General features: G+C 33.1%; 1 protein-coding gene across 1 annotated transcript in view; it reads left to right on the forward strand.

Moving 5' to 3' along the window:
- Positions 1–888: 888 nt before the first annotated feature.
- The window catches only part of LOC150103993 (CCN family member 2-like), a 168,425-nt gene continuing 142,280 nt past the window's right edge, over positions 889–27,033 (forward strand). Inside the window, exon 1 of the mRNA XM_090396881.1 lies at positions 889–1,378. Coding sequence (XP_090253007.1) covers positions 1,178–1,378 — 201 coding nt within the window. The 5' untranslated portion in view covers positions 889–1,177. The remainder of the gene's footprint in view (positions 1,379–27,033) is intronic.

Below are 27,033 nucleotides of genomic sequence, written 5' to 3' on the forward strand. Positions count from 1 at the left end.
TACTCATAGTTGCTTCGAGCTTAATTCAAAAAAAAAAAAAGCCCTAAACCGAATCCTTTGATCCTGTTGAGTAATTTCAACAAATGTACATTTTTGTTCAGGAACAGATGCAAATCTTAACATAAGACTTTCAAAAGCTGTTGGTTTAGTCTGTAGTGTTTTTATCGACTGGACAATTTCTGTCGGTGTTAATTCATGTATGAAATTTAATTTTTTTTTTGTTTCAATAGTTTCAGTTAATTCCTTTATTGACTTCTCAAAACAGAAAGGGGTAGTAAGCATCTCTGTATCGCATTTGCTACGACGAATTGGCATTGTTATAAAGCTCTCAATTAGAATCCAGCTTAGAATATCATTAATCTTGATAAGATCCTGATATTTCCAGAGAATCCGATGGTTTTATTATTCTCAAAAGAGACAAACCTGTCAGAGAACACACAATGAAGACATAATACGCTGACCTGACAATGTCAGCTGTTTCTGACATACAATCAAATTAAACAAAAATGTGTGTGTGTGCGCGCGCGCGCATATAGACAAATAAAGTTTGAAAAGTTTTTTTTTCTGAATCTAGTAGTGTGATGATAAAATAATATCAGTAATAGCCAGTAACATTATTTTACTATGGCAATCATTTTAACCTGTTGCAAATAAATACTTCCTTTATTTTCAAACACAGTACTGTAACACATCTTGTTTCGTTGGCAACTACAAGAAAACGTTTTATTGTTTATGTACTTCTTTGCCAGTAGACGTCGCTCAAGTACGGTCGTCTTGGAGATAGCGCACGCGGACCGCAATCTGTCGATATTTGCGCTTCTAGTGAGCATCGAAGTGCTGTGTACTGACGGAGTACAGCCAGATGTGCAGGAATAACCCTAGATTGCTCGCGCCTCGTGGACTGTAAGCAGCCTTACAGATTCCGGCAATGTGTTCCGAGTTTGATTTCGTCAAGGTCAGACTCGTGGAGACATTAAGAATTGCTTATTTTCCTTAAAATGTAGTCGAGTGAGGTGATTAACTGCATGTTGTAAAAATAATCTGGCACACATGGAAGATACTTTGTTAGGACACGTCACATAAAACTCCTTGTGGTCCTTCCCCTACCAACCCTTAACATCATGAAAACTAACCCTGACTGCCAAACATAACTGAAATTTATTATTTGGAGAGAAAGATGAAGATTTCAAGTAATGACTTGCTGGCCGACGGCAGTTCCATGTCTTCATTGACTGTGAGATGTGATTTGTCAACACTGCAGCTGAATGTGTGGGTAATATTGATCTTATTGCAAACCTCGTATCTCGTGTGGGGTGTGAACTCATCGTGCACCAATTGTGGCGTAACAAGTGATTTACCATCATTGCCTGGTAATGAGGTAAGGATTGTGTTTTCTTCTTACAAATTTGACATTCGTTAAATTTTTTCTTTAATATGAAAATATATTAGCGTATTTTATTCTGCTAGCACCTCATGTGCTATTAACATTTCCTTTATTCAAAAGCAATGTTTGTATTATAATGATTCAACAACCATGCCTTTATTTATTTAGTGGAATGAAATTTATTATTATTTGGTGTCTTAACAATTTTCAGAAATATTTAAAGAAAGCTTAAAAGTTTTATTCTTTTTAATTTTTAAACATAAAGTACAATTATTTTAATAGTTTTTATATATATGTATATTTTTTTATTTTGCTTTTTATTATGTTTATTTTAGTTTAATGATATACAGACGATTAAATTAATTGATCACATTTCACAATACAATATTTTGCAGCTAAATTCATTTGAAGAATAAACTAATGATGAATAAACGATAAAGAAAAAAAAATAACAAAAATATTTATAATTAATATACCGAAATGGATAAAATAACGATCAAGAGAAAGCAATGCCTCTAGAAATCCAATGATAAAAGTGGCTGAAAATTTTTGATTTCTTATTTTAAAAGAGAATGTAATACATTAATTTAAAAACTATTTTAGCACGTACTCTTTAAGCGCGAGTCTGGATCACACATATCTGAATACATATAGAGGCATTTAGCTATCCTTTGCATGAAAACATAATTAGAATGAATTTTCAGTCAGATGGGAACGAGAGTTTTTTTGTGTATATTTCTCATTAGTTGCATGAGCCAGCTAACAATTGATTGTGTACAACCGTGTAATATTCTGTATTTTTCATTAAACACGTGAAATTTTCACAATGCAGCAAATTTGCTCAGTTATAGACAGCAATTTTATTTAAATTATTCATACGAGAATAGCGTGCTTCCTTGCGAAATCAAGTCACGTGACATGCATTTATTCATTAAATGTTCATGGTAAAAATAGAGCGGTTTGAAACATGCCAATTACCGTGCCAACCAGTTTTTTTTTTTTTTTTTTTCATTTTTTGATTAGCTTGTCATAGTTTCATACTGCTTTCACGTCTTTGTCCTTGATATTTTTGAGCAATAAAATTTTGATTGAGATATTCAGCAACAAAATCAATTTCTTAATCCAAAATTTAATTCTTTCAGGAGCCTTAAACGGGAAACATAACTACACAGTGATAGTCATTGATAACTGTAGAAAACAAATAAATGAGCGTATAATAAACATTAGACTTATTTTAAAGCAGTTTGTTTATTGAATTACACTAGTATTTAAGGATTCAAAAAAAAAGAAAGAATTATTTTAAAAAGGTATTAGTTTTTTTTTAAATGATTTTGGCATTTTCCTGTAATACAATTTGATCATAAAAATGCAAAACTTGATAGCTCACATTATGTAATACTTACACTTTTGAATAATAAAATTTTCGATTCTAAATTCAATAAAATAAGATGTTATTAAACTGCGTCCAAGATATACACCTTTAGAAAATTAAAAGTGAAGGGAAGACTAATCTATGCTTTAATTAAACCCATGACAGAAAGGAATAACTCTTACAAAAAACTCATTTCCATCCAAATATGGTTCTTCAGTGAACATTTATTGCAAAGACGACTGGGAGTGAATTTTCATTTTTAATGAAGTCTAGAACATGTGGAGACATCATAAATAATTATATCTCCAAGTACTCTTGCAAATGTGAACTGCTTTTGACTTAAAGTAAATGAATAGAGTATAATATACAGCTCTATTTATTAACCGTAATTTTTTTATAAGTGTGTTGCCATATATATTTGTGATGTACCGTCCTCACTACTGATAGTTTAGGAATAATAATAATAATAATAATAATAATAATGAACGTTTTTTATTATCAATCCAAAGTTTTGGATTTAAACTTTCTATTAGCGTATTTATTTTTTATTAATACTCTCCCTTAAAGTATAATTTCACAATGGTTTATACACTCACAATTGTCAGCCAAATTTGACTGCAATTTCTTGCTCTTATTGATAAAATAATTAGTACTAAAAATATGCTGATAGAATTTTGTAATTAAATTATTATGTTATTTCAATGGTGCTATTGTGGAAAATAGAATTCTAATTAGTTGGAGTCCCATTGTTTCAACATTGCAACATAATCTTGGAACAATAGCTGCATTAGTTATCCATTTCGTATTGTTACTGTTCAGTATATTTATCCATTCAATGGTTTTCGATTATCTCAAATGAAAGCATGACTATAGAAATACTTTCTAAGCACTCTATTGTTAGAGAGCGACAGTCACTTAAAAAAAAAAAAACATTGAATGAACATTGGCGTAGAACAACAGATACAGTAATCTATAAAACACAATGGATTCTACCTTCCACAAAAATGGCAAATAATGCATACAAAAGGGGTCTGGAAAGATGTGCTATCACCATGAAGGAACTGAGGTAGAACCACGTAACTTACATATTATTCTGCATATTCCCCACGAAGTGTTATACACTTGTTACAACGCGCTGCATCCTTTGCAATCTTCTGAGAAAAATGTCTTTCCCTTGTTATACAAACCATAACATGTTTTGTTCTAGGTGTTTATCAGAACTTTCCACGCTCCCCTTTGTATGTCTGGTATTCTATAGATTCCCAAATGAAAGAACTAACAGCGAAACACATAACCTCGAGTTTTCTCTCCATTTCACAATCCCCCTCTTGATTTTCCGACATGAACTGATCCATTAAGAACTATTGATGGATATCTTATATCTTTTAAGAGACATACGTTGATTGTGTACATACTATTCGAGCTATTTTTTTTTCATGATTGGATAATAAAGTATATTAAAGTTTCGATGCATTTATTATATATCTGTTTGTTTTACAATCAAGCTAAATATTATGATGAATATTTCTTTGGCATTTCTTTTACAACTGAGAATCCCCAATTTAGTTACTGTTTTGTTAATTTTTACAGATGCCTATCTTATTGTAGTAATAATACAACTTTGAAAATACAAAGATATTTTAGTTGCCTTCTATCAGTCAAACTCTGCAGATTACATGACGTCAATCTATCCTCATAGCTAGCATTCCATAGTCTTGAAATCATTTTTGTCAATCGCCTCTGCATCCACTCCGAAGTATTTTCATCTCGTTTAAATCCGGAAGACAAGGTTTGAGCACAATAGTCCAGATGTGACCTGACAGGACTTTATACAATGAATGATTTCTCTGCTGATTAACGTTCGTCTTATTATTGCAGCAACTCTCTGAGTTGTCTTTATTACCTCTGCAAAATTCCTCTTAAATTTCAAATATAGATCCACCATAACCTCAATATCCTGCGCTTCCTCAACTTCTTTCAGTATATTTCCTCATAAAAAGTATGCAGTATCCCATCTGCAGATTCCAAAATTCAAAACCTTATATTTAGCAACATTCATCTAGTATCTCAAATCATCTTCCCACGTTTCCAGCTTACTCAGATCCTCCTGAAGAGTCACTATATTAGCATTACTCTCAGTAACCTTCTGCAGCTCTACTTGATCCGTCAAGTGAATATCTAATTGAATTACATTGACGATATGATTGATATAATGGTTGAAAAGTAATGATCCCAGCACAGAGCATTGTAGAAACCTACTTGTAACTTTCCTTTTCCCTGATATTGCCCTGCCCTTCCATGCAGAAATCTTTGATATCTATTAGACAGCCAATTGCCAATCCATTCCGCCAGCTTAGTATCCAGTCCCATACTTTGCGGCGTAAATATGTTTATAATGTAGTACTCTATCAAATGCCTTTGCAAAATCTAAAATAAATTCAGTGTACGCATTTCCTTCATCACCCTCTTTTTACTTTATCATATAAGTTACCGAATATACTGAATATTGAATATACTCGTATAAGTTATGGAGATTACTGAAACAAGCACGTCCCTTACAAAATCCCTGCTGACCCTCATAGATAATATTGTTTTCATGTGTGCAAGTTTGTATATGAGCTCTTGCCAATTGTTCCAATACATTATCAACCAAGTAATAAGAACTGTTCTATAATTTGATGTCTCTATTCTTCCGCCACCACCACCACCACCATTATACAGTGGCGCTATTTTACCCTCATTCTACTTCCCAGGGACTTTCCTAGTTTCAAGGTTTTCATTGAACAACCAACTGAAGGCAGCTGGCAGCTGCTATTTCTTTAGGGCGTTCTCTTAAGACTCAGGACGAAATTTCATCCAGTTGTATAACCTTGCTGACATCAAGAGTACTTATTATTGTAAATACATCCACTTCACTAACTTTTAATCCATCAACCTTTTCCGTCTCCTTTAGAATAAGACTCACCTAGCAAGAATGAAACATTTAAACAGCTCTACAATGACTTTCTCCTTGGTCATTCGACTACCTGTTCCATCTAACAAGCCCATTCATCCAAAATCATTCCTTCTTTTGCTGGTCACATAACGGAAACATTCCTTAGGATTGTTTGTGGAATGTAGTGTTAGCTTTTTTATTTTTCAATATTTTATTTGATTTATTCAAGTTCATTCAACAAATTCCACTTCTATATTTGACCGGGTCAACAAAAAGGGGCTGTATGTAGCTTCGAGCGAATTGACGTGGCAAGATTCAATTCTTCTTTTTATTTTCATTTTATACAAATCACCGTGTTGCGATATCTCTGTATATCATTTGTAAAACAAGTTATATGTAGATATTAAAATACGATAAAATAAGGATAAAGGACTTGATGTACCTTGCGTGTTGGAGGGTTAATAAAGAATACTGGAAATTTGAATATTGGAAATATATAGGCGTAAAGACACACATTACATCGTATACATATCGAAAATTAATTATGAACAAATTAACTGAGTAAAAGTAGAAAACAAATCTAAAAATAAAAAAGGTCCCCCAAATGGGAATTTCCACTCACAAGAAATCTTTTATCCCACCATTAATTTATGGTAGCAATACACGTACAGAATCTACTATTATGGTGCGGATATGTAATCTCATTGTAACTTCCATTTGGGGGACCTTTTTTATTTTCAAGTGAATAGGTAACTTTATTATAGGCATTTTTAAAGTTATTTGAAGAGTTAGTCGATCTTTGACAAAGTTGAGCACGATTTTCGGAAGAAAAGTGGATTTTTAATCCGATATTCCGAAGAAAAAAGGACAATAGAACATATACAGATAAAGGTTAGTTATGATTAGGCTCGTCGTCTTTCGTTTAACAAACTGCAGAAATGCTTACAATGAATGCAATGAAAAGTGGAGACGGGCTGCTTACCAATTTCCAAAAAATTTCAGCGATAAAAAAAGATTAATTTACTTCCTTTGGAGGGTTATTAAAATGTTAGAGAAAAAGAATCCACTAACTTTTTTTGAAAAATTTGAAATTTGAATATGTCAGTTCGATAAAACATCATCAATGGAGACTTAACCACTTAGAAGAAATCATTTTCTTACACTTTTTTTTCTCCTCTTAAACTGATAAGGAATTATTCTGTCTCAGACGAAGATGACGGTACAGCTCTTCCGGAAACAAAATCGCCAGTGAAGATATGCAACTGACAATGTACTATACTTGACTCATCACCTCTCGCTTCAATGTCGAATAATCCACACCAGAAGTTAAAATTCAGTGTTTATTAATAATATTTAATACATTCAGTTTTCTAATGTATTCTGACATATGCACTATTGAGAGTAAGTTTCCAATTCTGTTTCAAATTGTGATTACCTTCTTAAATTAGCATGTCTAAAGCACCTTCCGTATTAAATTCTATTAAATGGAACGACAATTAAACACAGATTTCACTGACGTTCCATTTCAATAAGTGAATTTACAAACAATTAATGATTTTCCTAAATGCAAGACTTTATTCGTTGGCAATATAGATTATGGTAGTGATGTTAATATTGAATCTAAATCCCTAAACGCACCAGGAACTCGAATAATTAGCAAATCCAGTTAGTATATTAGCAATCGATCCGCTACTTTGCGAGCCTATAGAATCATTAACAGTTTTCACCACTGCTTGAGGCACATCCAAATGAGAATCGAGTTCCGGTAATTCTCATTGCCGATTTACTGTTAAATGACAAACGCTTATCCTTTAGGAATCGTCTCATCAACTGTGTGTTTGCTTCCTTAAATATAAGTGAATTAACAGAGCTCATCGATGATTATTTTAATAATGTTTTTTTTTTCTTTTAATTTAGTTTTTGTGAATTTTCGTTTTTACATTTTCGAGTCCTGTTTCTTAAAAACTCAACATTTGTGAAGATTTCTTATGAATGTATTAATAATATCCTCAATTGGTATAACTCGGTTATTTTGTCATTCGGAAATTGAATGGAATGAAATAATAGAAATTTTTCAAAATCCTTCTAAATGCATCCACGAATATGGATGTCTCAATGCCAACAACAACTACGTCAATTTTCATCTACAGCCTGAAAAGCATCGCATTTCTAAACATAACGGCCTTTATATAATGAACAGGTCATCTCAAGATGCCATTTATGCATTTCTCAAATGTCGTCTGAGGACAACGCTCCAAATTCAATTAATTATTGTCTAAAAATCTTCTCGATTGTACTCTTTCGGAATCATTCAATGTCTCGCTGTCTATCCTAATTCTAATAGTCATTCTGAATTTTTATATTTTCTTTCCTAAAATGTCAATTAATGCAGATGATCAATGACTTTCATTGCTGGGGATCATACAACTCTTAAATAAGTTTCCGGATTTACTTTAACTGACTGCTCAGGATGCTGATGCGCTACAGGTTAACAATGCCTTGTAGATGAGGAATTTCAAAAGCAAAAGAAAAGAAAAGACAAAGCAAAGAAAAGAAAATATAGGTTCCTCTTCTGCGATGTCTATTCACTGTAGATGAATCCTTTCAAAGCACACGTTTGATGAGTATGCTTTATATTTCTTATTCTATATATCAACATACTATTTTCACATGATTGAGGCCACAATTGTTGATTTTTCTAATAAGAGAACATTACCTTCTTTTTTCTTTTCGAAAAATTTTCCATTGTTGCTAGGTAGAAGATTTTCGTCGTTCGCTGTGAGACCGCCAACCCACCTGTTTATTAGATGCTTGCTGTGGCTTGAAAACGTTCCATGTTTGGTCTCTCAATCTTTAATCCAATCGTGACCGATAGCGTTTTGTAAGCACAATTCATCATCTTCTTCATCATCATTGATTCGAATACGAATAGATAGGAAAGTCGCAATAAACTATTAAATTTACTTGAGTCCAGAAGATAAAAAAATGACCAGTAGTGCACCACTGGGCTTGGTCCTCTTTTTGTTTAATTTGTACCTTAATGAGACTTTTGACAGGAAATATGCAGTGTTTGCTGATGAAGATAAGCTGGGAAGAGCAATGGTAAATGAAGGTGATGCAGAGATCCTGCAGGAAGAGACTTAAATAGACTAGCAGTATGGGCAAAGCTAAATGCTGCAAGTTTAATGTGGCCAAGTATAAGTTTATGCACTTTGGGAAGAAGAGATCACATGTTGTGTGTTATATGGATGGAAATGAACAGCAGGAAAATGATGAGGCCCGAGACTACAGGGTGATTGCGGACAGGGAGTTGTAGTTTAGAGGGCATCTTGCGAAGTTGACTAAAACAGCACATCAGATTACATGGTTGGAAGAACACACTATCAAGCGGGGATATAGAGGTTATTGTTCCTTATATATGACTTTAATAACGCCACATCTGGACTACTGTGCATAGATTTGGGCTCTCGGATTGGTGGGGATGAAGTGGTGGAGAGCATCTAGCGGCAAGTAACAAAGTTTGTGGACCGTCTGTGGAATGATTCCCTATGAAAATATTGACGGTCTCTGGAATTCAAAAACTAGCTGATAGGCGAAAAAGAAAAAACAGAAGAGAAGCATATGAGTTGTTTAAGGGAATGTATAGGATTACTGACGACGTTTTTTCAGTACAAGACAGGAAGAAGAACAAGGGGTGTCAAGAGTAGATTTTTTGCTTGAAGGGTGGTGAATGGGTTTTCCAGAGATGGTTGAGAGTGCTTCATCAGTGAATGAGTTTAAGAAGAAGTATGATAGGTATCGCGTGAATAATGAATCTCCCGTGAAGGATTCTTTACTCATTACAGATGCCTGTACAATAATGACGATGATTTTTTTTTATTGTTCTTTCAAATATTTACATATGTACAATGATCATCTATTCAGTATATTATTTTACAAGGTTCAGCACTTTGTGCTACATATAATGAGATTTAAATAGTAATGATGCTAACAGTTTTTTTATATAACAATCATAATAATAATTTACAATTATATTGTTCAGAGTTACATAAGTTGTATAATATTACATGTTGTGGTTTACTATTTTTTTTTTTTTTCAAATTTGAAAGGTGTGATTATACAACAGTATTTACACATATGCAATCTGAATATTATGTGTCCTTATTTTCACAAACATACGGTGTAAACTCATGATTTACTTTTAAAATATATATTTTTTTTACATTGCATACATTTGTTACAGTTATTATATACATTACATACATTTGTTATAATTATTATATACATTACATTCATTTGTTTACATATGATACATTACTTATATTTGTTTACATGTGATATTTACATTACGTACATTGGTTTATATAATACATACATTGATTTTCTTCTTGTGATACGTACATTACATGCATTTGGTTACATATGATACATCTTGGACGAGAACTAATTTTTTTTTCCTTTCATCCTCGAAGCTTAAATGTAAGCTTATCTGAGGATGACACCAGTTGGTTATTATGTATTGTTTTTTTTTTTTTTTTTTTTTGCTGTGTTAGGATGCTACGGAATCTATGATTGAGAAATTCGCGCGCGCGCACTCACACGCACGCACGCGCGCGCACTCACACGCACGCACACCCCCCCCACACAATAAATTGGATTGTACTGATGCGTCGCTGAACTGGAAGCCTGAGCGAACATATTGTGTTTCATTAAGTTTGTATGGTATTTTGGGTGCGTGTTTCTTGTTCGTAGTATGTCCTTAGAGCTCTTTTCAGGCTATTGTAGTTTGTAAGGTTTCTGTATTCAAAAGGTAATTTGTTTATCATGTCTGCGATGTAGAAGTTTCGCGTGGCCTTTCCGTAGTGATTATTGTATTTATATGTGATATAATTAGTAGTCTGAGGTCTTGTTATACGGTATGTATTTCTAACTGTCCTGTAGTTAGCATCGAAATAATGTTTTAGCAAGGCTGCATAGTGACATAAATGTTTTGCTGTCAGCATTTTGTGTTCTGCCATTGCAATGTTTATAAGGTCGTGATTTTCTCTTTGTTCCCAAAAGATCAGATTTGTCATTTTGTACTGTAGCGACATTAATCTATTTAATTTGTAGGGTGCACAGAAAGCATACGTTGTTATAGCGTATCTTAGTATATTTTGGCATAGTGCTTTGTATATTAGTGTTTTTAGGCGTATGGGAACTATGTCTTTTAATCTGTAGAGTTTGCCACTTATTGTTCGGAGTTTGTTGTGTAGATGTTTTATATGGCTATTCCAGTTCATATCTGCATCGAGGTAAATTCCAAGGTATCGTATTGTTTCAACCTGAGCGATTGTGGTGGTTTTGCTGTTCTGTGTGTTTTTTGTGTTGGAAAGTGGATGTTGGATGGTTATATATTTGTTATCAACTGGTCGAGTCAGTGGATTTCTGAATATCATTAATTTTGTCTTTTCTGAGTTTAGGTGTATGGAGTTTTTCGTGAGCCAGTCTATGATCAGATTTATATCATGTTGCATATTTGTTTGGGCTATGCTTGCGTTATTATGGATGGATATTATTGCTGTATCGTCTGCGTACTGAAATATCTTACCTTTGAGTGGTAACTGATTAATATCGTGAGTGTAAATGTTGAATAGAGTTGGGGAGAGTACAGCTCCCTGTGGCACTCCACAGGTTACTGGTAGCTCTCTGCTTCGGTTTGAACCGATACGTGTGATATGCTTTCTATTTTGGAGGTAGTTTGTAAACCACCTGTGAAGAGGCCCGTCTATTCCAACATGCCTCAGCTTTTCTAACAAGGTTTGATGTGTAAGTGTATCGAATGCTTTGGTTAGATCTATAAAGACCACCATGGCTATTTTGTTTTTGTCTAATAATAATAATAATAATAATAATAATAATAATAATAATTTTTTTTAAAATATATTTTTTTTTTACATTGCATACATTTGTTACAGTTATTATATACATTACATATGATACATTACTTACATTTGTTTACATGTGATATTTACATTACGTACATTGGTTTACATATAATACATACATTGGTTTTCTTGTGATACGTACATTGCATGCATTTGGTTACATATGATACATCTTGGATGAGAACTAATTTTTTTTTCCTTTCATCCTAGAAGCTTAAATGTAAGCTTATCTGAGGATGACACCAGTTGGTTATTATGTTATAATTGTTATAATGTTGGTAATAATAATAATAATAATAATAATAATAATAATAATAATAATAATAATAATAATAATAATACCATTAAGACAACGTCTCTTTGGAGGATCACTGGTTGTAAAAGTAACCAGTTTCTCCATGAACATAAATGAAAGTATATATTTCTATCGAATATGCCCATCACAACTGCCAAACTTTATAATCTTTCTCCTACATAACTGCTATATTTATATTATTAAATTAAACTAATATCTTACTCTTATTCGTATAAAATGTAAAGAATATCCTAAAAATACACACAATAATGATTGTGTGTAAATTGCGATGATTAAATCTTGTAAAATTACAATTAAAAGCCTGTTTCTATTTACAGAATCCAGTTTGCTAATTAATTAAATATGATTGCATAATTAATACATGGAAGAATGTCTTTTTTTTATCTCTGTTAATGTTTATTAAAGTTGTGAGCACTAATGCTTTAATATTTACTTGTTACCAAAGAAACGCAAAATTCTTCTGATAAAGACTGGTGTTTACAATAACTTAATTAGTTTAATTATTAATAATCTTGTATCCGTATGGCTTAGTTATTAATCCTTGGTTATAAACTGCAAAAGAACTTTTTTTTCTTAATAGTCATTAGCTTATTGCCTTTAACTCTACTTGCAATTTTAAATCTGTATTTTAAATTTGAAGTTTTTTTCCCTAATATAAAGGCAGTTTCCCTCATACCAAGAGATAATACAGTGGATTTTTTTCCCTTGTGATTTCTATTAGCAAGCGTGCTTGGCTTGTGTAATTAGTTCTACTCCGCGATCTGGTACATTTCATGTTGCTCGCGCGATGCACGCCTAGATCTGACATGACTACAGATGTTTGGATTCTCATTTAGCGGAGCTATCGGTCTATATTTTTCTAATTACTGAATATATTGAACGGGTAATTCTCGAGCAATTTCGAAAGATGGTTCTTATGTAGTGCTATAGGAATCAGTGAATTTTTCCTCCTATTTGAATAATTACACAATTTTGTACACCTACGCTTATGATAATCATTTTAATATACTGTAGTTTTCAAACGTTTACTCATTTAAACGGATATTATAAGAATTTCCGGAGACAGTGTATTAAGATAAAACAACATTTTCAAATTTACTTTACCACAAAAGTATACTTTTCTATAAAACATAAATTATTTCATTACAATTTAATTCATTGTTATTGCATAGTTATGTAAATGAAAAAGATCCAACAATATAATTGAATCCCTTAAAATAAATGAAAATATCAGTAGTAATTGAAGGAATTTTATAGAAACCATTCGGAGAAATGAATGCCATACATAATAAGAGCATACTTATTAGCAGTAATGGATTCATCTAGTTAGTGCGCGACATGCCTTTTCATTTCGTGGGAGTAGCGGTTAATAATTAAAGTAAGAGGAGGTAATTATTGGCTGTTTCATGTTTTCACATCATTTCAGAGCAGCAGCTTGTAGGCAGTTGCCCAAAGCACACTGCAATGCTAAAATTAGAAGAAAGAGGCTAACAAATGTCTCCGAGAAGCTAATTAATGAGATTGGCTAAAGTGCAATCGAAACTTAATACGATAATTAAGATATTTCCCAAACATAGCCCACAATAGGTAATCATAATATGTCAATACGGTTTTATTTGTGTTTCTGATCTTAAATTAAGCGCGCCGCAATAAATACCCATTCTTCAGTAGTTAATGAATACATATTATTCAGTGGGCAACGCACTGAGCTGCTCCAATGTACTTAGGTATTTAATTATATTTAAGTTAACGGGAAAAATGTAGCGATTTTCAGAATTAATAGATGACTGTCATAGCTGAATTGTTTATTGATAATGTGTGAAATACAACAAAATAGATGGTGCTGTGTTCACTGATGAAATAGAGCGCCACCTAAGTCTCACGTACAGTAGATTTTTTTAACTTCTTCAAACGCGTAAGAAACAATTTTTTTAAATTTTATCACCTCTTCTTAATGATGTGACACAGCCCAAGATAGTCTTACAGCTTATTAAGATTATATTTTGATCTTTGTCTTTATATATATTAGATATCCTCTGTACTTTTATCCATTCGTTTCAAACATTTTAATGCAAAAACATCTTCGAAGCTTCCGATTCTTCCATAACCAATCTTAAACTCTGATCTTATTTCTATTTTTTTGGTTGAGAGAGGACAACCGTCTTCACTTCATATGAAAAAATAGTTCGCTATTTCTCGTGAGAAAGATCTCCTTTCACAGCTTCTTACGTTTGGTGATACCAGCTCTCAAACGTCATCAGATTTCTTTTCTTGGGATTCATATCTCCAGCTTTTCTTGACAAAAAATATCACAGCCATCGCATCTTCAGCTTCAAAGAAACGATGCTGTATATATATTTCATCTCAAGACAGTAGTTCTTATTTTCACAACTGTTAACCCTGTGTGAATCCGAAATCCACTCACCTTTGCAAACTGCTCATGCATTTGAGATAGTGCACCAGAAATCTTAAATCATTAATGTTCTGAAAGGCAAAATTCTATTAATCGGAAACTCCTCTAATTCTCCATTTCTCAAAGCCATTCTGATTCTCGGTGATGTTTCTTCTATTATGTATTTTCAATGACAATATTCTATTAGACTGACTATCTTCATTTCCCCTCACCTTTTTAAGGACTATGAGAATACGAACAGCTGTTCCCAACATCCGTTTACTGTCCAACTTCAAATCTACCGAACCAACTTTCCTTTCTCCTTTTTCATTTCATCGACTTCTGCTTTGGAAAAAAATTCCTCACTCTGCGATCTCCAAAAGCAACAAACTTCGGCTATTCTCGAAAGACATATCACTTGTTATTATATATATTTTGCAACCTTTTCTGTGTAGGGTTGATATTAACTATACATCTCTGACGTTCTCATGCGTTTAGTGGTATGGTTCAGTTTCCTGAGGCAGGACTGTATTATTTGGTATAACGTTCTTTGTGTCAAAGTCTGGAGGAATGGAAGACAAGCCACTTTTTTTCATACTGTTGCATGCTATTCATTTTAGGTACAATTCATTACTAATCCAAAGCGTTTGATTTTCGAGAAATGGGATGAAAGACCGTCAAAAGCTCTTAAGAGTTTCTATATAAGCAAGCGTGATTTTTAAGAGATGAAATCTATTGTTTTTAGACAAGAAAGAGAAAGCTTTGGTCATTTTCCAGAAAAATTCATTGAATGAATAAATTTATTGAACTCTGCTAGTATTCCAAAATAGTCAGATATTTTCATTCCAATTGTGTAAATTACACAATTTACTGGTTAAACCTATTTCATTGAATTTTAACTGCTCAAATCAATGTATTTTCTGAGGATTTATTTTTTATTTTATTTTACTGAAGAAATATTCTTCTATCTAATTAGCAACAACCATACCATTTTGAAAGAGACATGAATTCTAACTCGTCCAAAACACGAAAGACCTTTATAAACTCTTTTTTTCTCTGCTGAAGATAATTTATCTGCGTCAATCTCATTTTGAAAATGGGATTGATGGGAAACCGTACGAAGATCTCATCTTGAAGATGGGATGAAGATCAATCCTATTTCTAAGATGGAAAGACTGCATCTCATCAACTCATTTTGAAGATGGGATTAATGATGCAGGCTCCATACAAACAAACTAATTTTATATACATGCAGTTGGCAGACACAGCAGATTATAGAGATGGTACTAACCACCCATTCTGAGTATTAATGGCTTTTTATATAAATTACTTGATCACTATAAGGCTATTAAAAGAAAGTATAGTCAGGGGAAAGGAAATGAGATATTTTACGTCTAGAAGCATACAGAAGAATCATGGCAAGACTGATTTGAATAGGAACAGTTAATCTTGACATAAATAATATTCGATTTCTCTCCTCCACTCTCCCATGTATTTGCTTATTGAATTTTTAGCCATAAAGCGTTCCATTTCCTATTTTTGCCTACTAATTACTTGTGATATATTCAATTTCCGTTTTCGTATGCTGAATGCCAGTTCAAAATGAACTGTGTTTGTTTTGAAAGCGATCTGGTAAAAAGTCATATTCTGAACATTTTCGGTAAACCCTATGCCCAAATATCCTTATTTTGAAATTCCCTCGTTACGAACTGTTCCTTTACTTAAACTTAAAATTTCAGTAAATAATATTCGATTTCTCTCCTCCACTCTCCCATGTATTTGCTTATTGAATTTTTAGCCATAAAGCGTTCCATTTCCTATTTTTGCCTACTAATTACTTGTGATATATTCAATTTCCGTTTTCGTATGCTGAATGCCAGTTCAAAATGAACTGTGTTTGTTTTGAAAGCGATCTGGTAAAAAGTCATATTCTGAACATTTTCGGTAAACCCTATGCCCAAATATCCTTATTTTGAAATTCCCTCGTTACGAACTGTTCCTTTAGCCGTAGTAAAATTAGTTACTCTGTCGAGGACTATAAGTAATATCTTGTTCTTATCAGTGTTGGTTAAAGAATTAAGAATTTTGTTCAGAATCATTTCTTGAGTGTGTGCAAAAATACCGCATGCAACTGAAGAACTTTATTCCAGTAAATGTCAGTTTACTGGAATAAATATGACCCTACACATTCTTCGTTGTAGAGTTCGGCAAATTCTTATATCCCCAACCCTCAAATACACTCCTCATTTCCCTCAGGTGCCTCAATAAGTGCAATTCATATTAGAAATATTGGCTTCATTTTCTCCTGCCAACAACATCGACTGTTGTACCTCCCCCAATATTGCAGATGATATTTCACAGTGTTTTTTCTTCAGGAAACTCTCGACTTCTTACAAGAAAGTTGGACAGAGGACACACGCACAAATTTACATAGAAAAATACTATTAGTGGTCGGTAGATGGAGTTCGGATTAAATTATAATTATTCAATTTATGTGTGGATGGAGAACTGTGGTGTGAACTTCTTGGATTCATTGGAGATGTCCCAAAATAATAATAATAATAATAATAATAATAATAATAATAATAATAATAATAATAATAATAATAATAATAATAATAATTACAATAATAATATAGATTCCTCTTCTTAAGAACCGGGATGTTAAAACATGTTTCAGCAAAAGTTCACATCGATTTTTTTCTGCATTTTCTGAATGAGTGCATTACATTGGTTATTAGAAATGTGTATTAAATCAATAACTTCATCTCCTCGACAGAGAAAAATCCGAGTTATTCAGTTTAGACTATCTTCTAACGATAAGATATTTTGCCTCTGCATTTCTTATTTGGCATCGTAAAATTCTGAGGGTAATGTTGAATAGCTACGGGAAGTCATAATTTTTTAGAAAACGATATCTAACAGTAAATCTTTAGAAAACTCTAAAATTTCAGTGTAGACGTACTTCATATTGTAGATGAAGATGAAAAAAATAGTAGCCTTGACAAATGATTATAATCAACATTTGCAGATTTTAACTGAGGAAAGCAAGGAACTGGTTATGCTAATACAGGATGGCCATGATTAAACATGAGCTGGTCAGAGCGCCCTGTAGCGAAAAACGTATTGGACTAAATACAATCAAACGTGGCGTAAGTACACTCTGGGACATGGATTTTGATTTGCAGAAAAAAAAGTACAAAATTCTGCCACCAGCGGACAAGAATCGCGTGATATTTGCATAATCACACTGTTTCTATTAACGAGTTGGTGGATATAAGGAAGATCGAAACGGAATCGCGTCATTCTGATAAAGACTGAAGTATATGGATCTCCCCTTACCTTACCGGAACATGCGTTGCTAGTCAAGCTTTACTATCAACAAAGCTGGAACGCTAATGTCGCTATTCGAGAATTACAGAGTTTGTAAAATATGAGAAAAGGTCCAGTGACAATAACAAATCTTTGAAAAATGATTTGGAAAATAGCGGATCTTTAGCAGTGATGCCAAGGCGAGGGAACAAACGGATTATTCCTCAACAAATTGACTAAGTTGCAACTGCCGCCATCGAACTCGGAATGAATAACTCATAAGAGTCCAGCAGTGCTCGGGCAATAACAAGGCAGCTGGACATGCCATACTCAAAATGTCTGGAAAATCCTGCGTCAAATGATGAGATTTTTCTCCTAAAAGATTTCCCATACTCAAGCTTTGCATCATGGATTTGCGGAAACTCGACTGTAGTTTGTCTGCCCCCCCCTCCTTCTTAGTTCGAATGGAGGTGAATGATGCATGGCTGTGAAGGAGCTTTTCTAGTGACGAATCGCATTTGTATCTGAACGGTAGTGTTAACTCACTTAATTGCCACATTTGGGCTGCGAATAACCTTCATGTGTTCCATCAGACCCCTTTATATTCACCAAAAGTGAGAGTGTGGTGTGGTTTTACTGGATCGTTTATTATCACTCCGTACTTTTTCGAAGAACCGAAAGGACCAGTGACTCGTATCGCCTCTGCTGTTAGGTATCGAGAGTTGCTGCGCAACTTTTGTATTATCACAACTGCAGCAACGAAGATGCCTTACTCTACCATATTCATGCAGGATGAAGCACTACCTCACATTGAATCGCTGGTGCAGCGAATCTTGCGAAAGCACTTCACAGATCACAGAGTGATTAGTCGTGAATGTCACGTGAATGTCCCACAGCATGGCCACCACGTTCGCCTAATCTCAACTCCTGTGGCTTTCTGTTGTGGGGGGGGGGACCATCTGAAATTCGTGATGTTATGAAGATATGTTTCTGATTTAGTAACCTTGAAAGGCCGAATAACGCAGCATGTGACGCAGATTAATGCAAATTTGTCGCGTTCCCCTGTAGAAAATTTTATTCACAGAATGCAGTTCAGTTCTTAGAAACATCTGAAAGGAGAACACACTGAACCACATCTATAAGTTATACGAACACAAAAATTGATTTGTTGTGTCTCTTCTAGCCATTTCTGTTTCATTAATCCTAAACCGCGTGCTTATGTCTCTTACGTCCCTAATGTCTCCTGGTGCAGAAATGTGTACTATTTTTTATCTTCTGTAAATGAAAAAAAACCCATGTGTACTTACATCAATTTTGGTTGAATTTCGTCCAATACATTTTTAATTTTCAATATAAATGTAAACTGCTTATAAATATATTTGAAACATTAATTTATTTTTTAATTAATTTTAATTTTTAAGAAATTTTTAATTTCTTTTAAATAATTTATTATAAAGTATTTACATCCTTGCTTTTGCAAATGCAAATCTGTAGAATTGTGTTTTGTAATATAAATTGGTTTCTTTTTTGTGCTATTGCTATAAAAGACCAGATTTTTAATTTAGTTGAAAAAGTTTAACAGAAAAGTTTAGCTTAAAATCATTTTGTCAATATATATATATATATATATATATATATATATATATATATATATATATATATGATTTATGCATTTGCTTTCATGCAAATGGTGCGAGTGTGATCAAAGCTGAGAATGCTCGACAACTTTTATACAGGAATTCGAGTAACGAAATTCAATGAAATTTATCCCCTAGAATTTCGAAATAAGAGTATGTGCCGACACCCAAAATGAATCTAATATTTTCTTACACAGCATGGCACGCCCCTAATAAGAACATAATGATCTGTAAACCATAATGGTTTAAGTTTTAAAATTGCATATGAATATTAGAAAGTTGTACATTATATTTACACGTTTCTTGTTCGTATTTCTTCTTTTGTAACATTTCCTTATTCTTATTACAATGAACATTGTAATCACAAACATAGAAGCAGCATATGTGATGGTAGTTTAGATTAATAAAAAAAGGTACATAGCGCAAAATGAAAATTATATCGTTATCTATGAATCGGGCGCCAACCTTTCTAAAAAATATTTTCCTATTTAAGGAAATCACTACAGATATCACATCTACTAACTGCTTGAATGTTTTCTCTAGTTTGTCTATTTTGTGAGAGAAAAACGTTTGTGTGAGACTGGCTTTATAATCTCTTTTATCCCAGCTCTTATTGATAAATAGGTAAATTGGTAAGTGAAAATAATATGAAAGAACGTTTACTAACTGGAAATTGAAAAACATCGGGAAGCAGTGCCAATAGTAAAGTTATTTCTATGTATTTCTACATGGATACATACATGTGTTAGTGTTTAGTTGACACATGACTGCAATACGGATTCACAGCAAATATGGAATTGATCTGAGAATGATTTCCAGCTTTGTTTTGTAAATAACGATCTATTTTGTTTTTGTTTATAAAGGGGTTTGCTTTACCAATCTCTCTCTCTCTCTCTCTCTCTCTTTCTCTCTCTCTCTCTCTCTCTCTCTCTCTCTCACACACACACACACACACACACACACACACACACACACACACACACACACACACACACACAGAGAGAGAGAGAGAGAGAGAGATAGAGAGAGAATTTTAACTGGGCGAATTTTTTCTTCCACAAACAGATATACGAGACTACCCCTGCCTCCCCAACACACACACACACACACACACACACACACATGGACCCATGAAAACGTGTTATGTGACGCTTCAAATTCTATTTAACTCAGGATTGTTATTAATTTGTCAACATTGTCCTCGGTAACAATCCTGAGTTAAACAGAATTTTATAGTTAAAAACATCATATATTTGTAATTTGTTACATCATTGTGCAACGGGAAAACAGGATTAATGTAACAAATTACAAATATATGATGTTTTTAACTACTTGAATGTTTTACAATTATAATTACAATTAAATTAACATTTAATTGTAATTATGATTCGTATATATTTTTGTAAAATGGAATTTTTTTCTTATTTATTAATTTCATTAAATATAAACTCGATTGATTTGAGAAGAGAAATTAATCATTAAAATCGGAACTGCTAGAATGATTTCCATATATTAAATATAAAATATACTAGTATATTATTATTATATCGCAGTGTTTATATATAAAATAATTCACTATTAAATGTAACCAGTTTTTCAATTATTATGATGACCGGACGCAAATGACTTGCATACTCCACATAATTATTTTCCAGGAATATTCTTATTAATTGTTCATGTTAGATAACATCTGTATTACATTGTATTTCTCTTAAATATATTTATTAATCTGAACATATTCCCTTTCAAAAATACTTTTTGGTTGCATTTTTACTAATTGTGCATGTTAGATAAATTCATATAGAAGTTTTGGTTCGAAAGTACATTTTGATTATTTAAAATGTTTCTCTCTTTTTTTAAGATTCTCTGTATACTTTGGGTATAAAATATGGATGCGCATATCTATAATATCCTACATTGTATATTATTTCAGTTTTATCAAGTTAAATTTTATCTTCCCGAAGCTAGTTAACAATTTAGAATTTTTCAGCTATCTACAAGACTCCAGAATACGGTACTGTCAATTAAAACATTGATATTGTCTTTCTCGTTAATACAGCTTCGTGGGGATCCCTTCCTCAAACACTGGAAATAAAAACTGGTTGGTTTTTTTTTTTTCAGTGCTTAATTTACATATTCGGAAACTAAACGCGCGATATAAAATGCAAACGTCTGCATCAGCGATAGGTTGCTTTTGAATAATTCAAAAACGTGTGACTGAAGACTTGATCGTTGTTATCCACATATCGTGGGACAATGACCTTTATCGCATGCATTTCTAAAAAAAGAAAACGCTATTTGGTGCATCACATGAAAGATACACATTACAAGTAATTGATTCCAGAATAGTTCGAGTAAGTGCCATTAAAGATTAGAATTTTCCTGTTTGTGGTATGTGAATGCAAGCTGAGAATTAGTCGAATGTTATTTCCAGGCATTAGATTTGAACGTGTGTATGTAAGTGAGTGAGTGAATGTTAATAATGCATTCCAAAAGGCATATTCCTATAACAATATGATTGTGTTTATTTATTTAAAGGCTATTTAAGTAAATATATAAAATTCTCCGCACTTTATAATAATTGGAAATAGCCAGCCTTGAAGAATACGATTGAGGTAAATTGATCCCCTTCGTTTTATACTGTAAATAACGAGACTGTGTGATATTCTGGCAAGACATTCAAAGCCATTGAGACGAAATGAAACCATAAAGCGAAATGCGATCTCCTCACTGAGGTTGCGCTTTGTTAAGAGCACAATTTCCAGCTTGGTGGCTGCAAAACTTGTCTTATTCTAGAATTACATTCAAAGATTGATCCCGTGTTACTCCTAAACTAATAACGGCAGACACCTATAAAGATGAGTGACAACCGAAGCAAAAAATTAAGTCCATTTTAGCATCTTCTTTTTTTCTCCTCCTCCATAACGGGTGAGGAATTTTTATGTATTCCTATTTTTCAACTTCATTTCAGAAAAGTTTCTTTGTTCGGTTTTATCAAAAGTAAGTTCTATGAAGCTACAAAATTTGCTTGAGGAACTTTTATATAGCTTCTTTACAGCCCAAAAGTTTCAGAGAACGACCTTAATGATCCATGACGTCTTTATCGGTATGTTCGTTACCTGAGACCAATCGTAAAAACCGTCCGTGATTCTTTCGGGTGTAGCTTCCTTAAGATAATAAAGCGTTATGAGATATTCGCTGCTTTTGTCTCTTGGAGATCTAACACTCTCTTTTAGAGACCTGCACTTCGCTACTGGTTTAAAAAAAAAAAAAGTATTCTTTCTTGCACGGTTTTATGTAGAAGTCCCAATGGAAGTTTTAAAAACTCCCTTTTTTCAATTTAATATATTTTCTTTTCGTTATGTTTAAAGTCATATTTTTTATTTCTAATCCCCTGTGTTATACAAACCCATTAATTGAAAGAGAAACTTTTGCGAGCTTCAAGTAAAACCTTAGTTTAAATTAGTTATTTGTTAACACCTAATTTAAACTATTTAAATTCTTGGAGATATTTGTAAATATTAAACGTTAAGTAGAAAATTTATTTCTATAATTAAATCGAATAAATCACATCACCTGATATGTTTTATTCCTTTAGGAATTTTTTCTTTGTTATTAATTTTCCTTGATTTAATTTATTTTAATTTTAATAACGAATTTATTAATTGTTGGACGAATCTAAGAAATCTGGGAATTGGATGCTAAAAGACGTTGATGATAAATAATTTACTGTGATCAGAGCAATTTTCTTCTTGTCAAAGAAGACACAGTTTTGACTTATAAAAAAAGAAGCATTAAATTAAAACTTTTTGACTCATTAATTACCGGAAGCTTTTTCTCACAGTACTTGGCATACATATGATATCAAAATAACAATTTTTATCTAGAATATAACATCACCATTATGAAACTCTTTGAATAAACAAATATTTAATAAATAAAAATGATTTAAATTCCATAATGATAAAGATTTGATTATAAAATATATGCGGAATTTATATAAGCATAATAACTCAATATATTATCAATATGAATAATTTACCTTTAAGAATATTGCAGAAAATCTATCATTCTAAATTAATATACACCATGAAATAATTGGTTATATTCAAAGTACATATAAAAGCCAACATGCATATGTTAAAAGTAAGCAAGTGATAGTTCATCTTCACTTTGTTTTGGTTGGTTTGATTTCATTATGATGTTATTTTTATTCCTTAATCTGAGAAGTTTTGTAAGAAACGGAAGACAAATGCCCACTGTAAGGGGACATGTCATTTGAAGGTTGGGGGAGGAGGATCTCGCGAGATACAAGGGGCAGTCATGGTAAGGTAGATAAAAAAAAATACTAGATGTGCTAATTTTAATTTTATTTCTTGCTCAGTACTTGTACGAAGTACTTCCACAGTCAAAAGTGTTGAAAAACTGCAACAAGTCTTTAATCTACTTTCTACAAATAAATACATTTGAACGTAATGAGAGAAAATTAAATCATCTGGTTTTATTTATATTTAAAAATTATGCAAGTATTTCGACAGTGAAAAAAAATCTTCGGATATGTGATATATATATATATATATAACCAGAATACATATTAAGTTTCAAATTCACCTAATTATCTAACAGTCCTGGTCCGTGGCAAGATGGAATTACACTGAATAATCGATGAAAATCCTAAAACGTTTTCTAGTGCAAATAGTCAAACTTATAACGATCATTCTTTTGAAATTCAAGTTTATGAAAGCAAACGCATTTACATAAGACTACAAAGACTTTCAGGAGATCTAATAAATTTCGTATCCTCTTCTGGACAAGTCACATAAATCAAGGGTATTGTTATTTATTATTACTGAGTTTAAATGTCATGTATGGAAGATCAGGAATGATGTGGGTTTTCAATAATGAATAAAAACAGGCTTCATGAAGTACGCAACAGACCTTGTGCTTTTCTCTTTTATTATTCAAGACTGTATTACCGAAACTTGCAAGCGATTTCTTAGCGAAAATCCAGACTAGCTTGGGTGGTGTGTGTGTGGGGGGGGGGGGGGAATAAAATAAAATATAATGGGTTTGTAACGCTAACCATATTGCACAAAAACTCCGAGTTATTCTGGACATAGTCCGAGTCCTGGCCATCACAACGTATAGCGAACGCGTTAAGAAGCTGACTGAGATCTACAAGAATTCTTGAATGATTAGTAGAGCAAGATGCTTTGCCGGATACAAAATCTATTCTAAATATATTCGTGTTGATAGGTTATAGATATAGGTAGGCTTGAAAGTTTTATAAATTCATTCCTTAGAGTCGGGTAGCTATCATTGATTTTTAATAACAGGGATGTCATTGGAATAATGATGAATATGGTACGATTATAATATTCTTTGGATTGATTTTGTGCCCAGTAAGTATAATTCTCTGCCAATTGTGCAAGCATTGAACTGCTTGAGATTACTATAAACATCCGGATGTCAGAAAAAAGAAATATTCACTTAAATATGTGTAGAAAAACCTAAATCATGAACATCGATACAAAGCATATTCAGTTCACATATAAAGAAAAACAAGAAAATAGTAGCATAACTAAAAGTTCTCTTCCACTATCCATTACTATCAGGCGTGTCTTCTCCAGAGCACGTGCATTAGCTCCCTGGAACGCGTACGAATTCTCAGGCAAATTCAACAGTTAGTGATCCCTTGTTTGTTCCCATATCTTTCAAAATTTGTCCTACCTCTTCTAGAAACTATTTGACATTTGCCATCGGATCAATAGATGATGCATTTTCCTTAGCGAATATTCCTGAGCAATCATGCGCTTACGGGTCCAAATTAAATAACCGGTAAGAGACCTTCACGTAGCCTTAAGGAATGTAGAATACGGAATGGGGCTTCTGACCAATCTAGTATTCATCTTTTTATAGTGAACCTTCTAAGTAGACACCTACCTGGATACTAAATGAATGAGAACGAACTGGCAGTTTGGAATTTCACTGACCAAATTGTACCCTTGTTGGCTTTAACCAAAACAACATGATGGAATTTCATACTGGCTTACTTGTCGATCGGTTAAATACGACCTTTCCCCGGCTGGTTTCGTTAGAGTGCCGATGCGAAGATTGAAAAGTCATCTATTGAAACAAACATCAAAACATCAGTTGAGTTTAAGATTGTCACCGTTAATATATGAAGCGTCAACGGAAAATAAATAGAACTAGAAGAATTTGATAAGTACTACACCAACATACTCAGTATTACCGTAACAAAGAAGACAAAAACAAAAGAAGAAAAAACAAAGAAGACAAAAAAAAAGTGTTCCTTGCCATGGTGACTCAGGAAGTTAGAAGGGTACTCATGGAAAAGAATAAAGTATATTGAAATTCCTGACAAATAAATCGGCATGTGCACTAAGAGAATACAAAGAAAAAATGTAAGATGAAAATCTCACATTTTTCTCTGTATTCTTCTCATGACTCTATATTTTTCTCACCGAAAGACTTTGCTAAGAACATAGAAAATAAATGTGAGCAAGGTAGCAAAATATTGTGGAGACTATTGAAAACATCCAGAAATTAATTGACATGAAAACTGAAGAAAACGATATTCTGGATGTCTGAAGTAATTCATTTCAATTATTGCTGAAACGAAACAAGCAGTGACAGGGCGGGCTAGAAAATATTCAAGAAGATTGCATATCGATACTTAAGTTAGAAATAGTCTTAAACATTCTAAATTGTGGAAGGGCAGTTGGAGCAGATAGATGATGTCGAACAGAAATGATCAAATATGGAAGTATAAAACTTTAACAGTGGCTATAATGTCTAAATTCAGAAGGTTGAATTCAAACATAATTGAAGTATAGCTTTAATAATACCTATCTATCAAAAAGGAAATAAAAGCGAATGTGAAAATTACAAATTTTCACCTATTGAGTATTCCTGGTAATATTTATTCAAGTACAGGTAACCCTCGTATAACGCAGTACTTATACAACGCGGTTTCGATATAACGCGGTCTACAAACTGTAGTAACCCTTTATCTTTTCATATACAGTAGACTCTCGACTATCCGGCCTAATGTAGCGGAAGGGCAGGTCGGATAACACAAAAGCCGGATAGGCCGAAGTTCTAGGCTTACCTTTTCACATTTGTGTGAAAAGGTAGGCCTAAGATGAAAAAGTCAAAACGTACAGTTTTTAGTTTTTGAAAAAGTCCTTTAGAGATGACCGCTTCACCTTTTTAGCCCTCTTCCGAGAAGCAATGTCTCTCCACTTACGCAAGCAGATGATATCAGCTGGCGTCGCTTCCTCCTGCTCACTAATGTACTGCAGCGTTGCCTCAATCGTCTTGAATCCTTCCGAATGTGTGATGAGATTTTTCCTGTCATCTAAGGATGCCTCCTCCTCCTCTTCTTCTTCCAGCTGTGTCACCATTTCCACAATATCATTGTCAGTTATTTCATCAACTTCGTCGTTTGACATCCATTCTGTAATGTCCTCTGCATTGACATCGTCACAGCTCGGTACATTTTTGTGCAACGAAACAAGTTTATCGTTTTCATCTTCCACTTCGGTTTCACACACGGGTTCAAGGTTGAAATGTCCACCTTCATGGTCCAAAAGAATTTTCCAAGACTTTACAAGTGATTTGTTTCGAATCTCTTCCCATGCTTCGGCCAACCACCTTATGACATCTAGCAAGTCAATCTTTTTCAGAGTGGTTACGCAGTCCTCATTATTATCAATCGCTGATATCAACGAACTG

This window comes from Typopeltis vanoorti, chromosome 8, assembly GCF_054136105.1.
Source record: "Typopeltis vanoorti isolate ZY-2024b chromosome 8, IOZ_Tvanoo_1.0, whole genome shotgun sequence".
In the NCBI taxonomy this organism is placed as follows: Eukaryota; Metazoa; Arthropoda; class Arachnida; order Uropygi; family Thelyphonidae; genus Typopeltis; species Typopeltis vanoorti.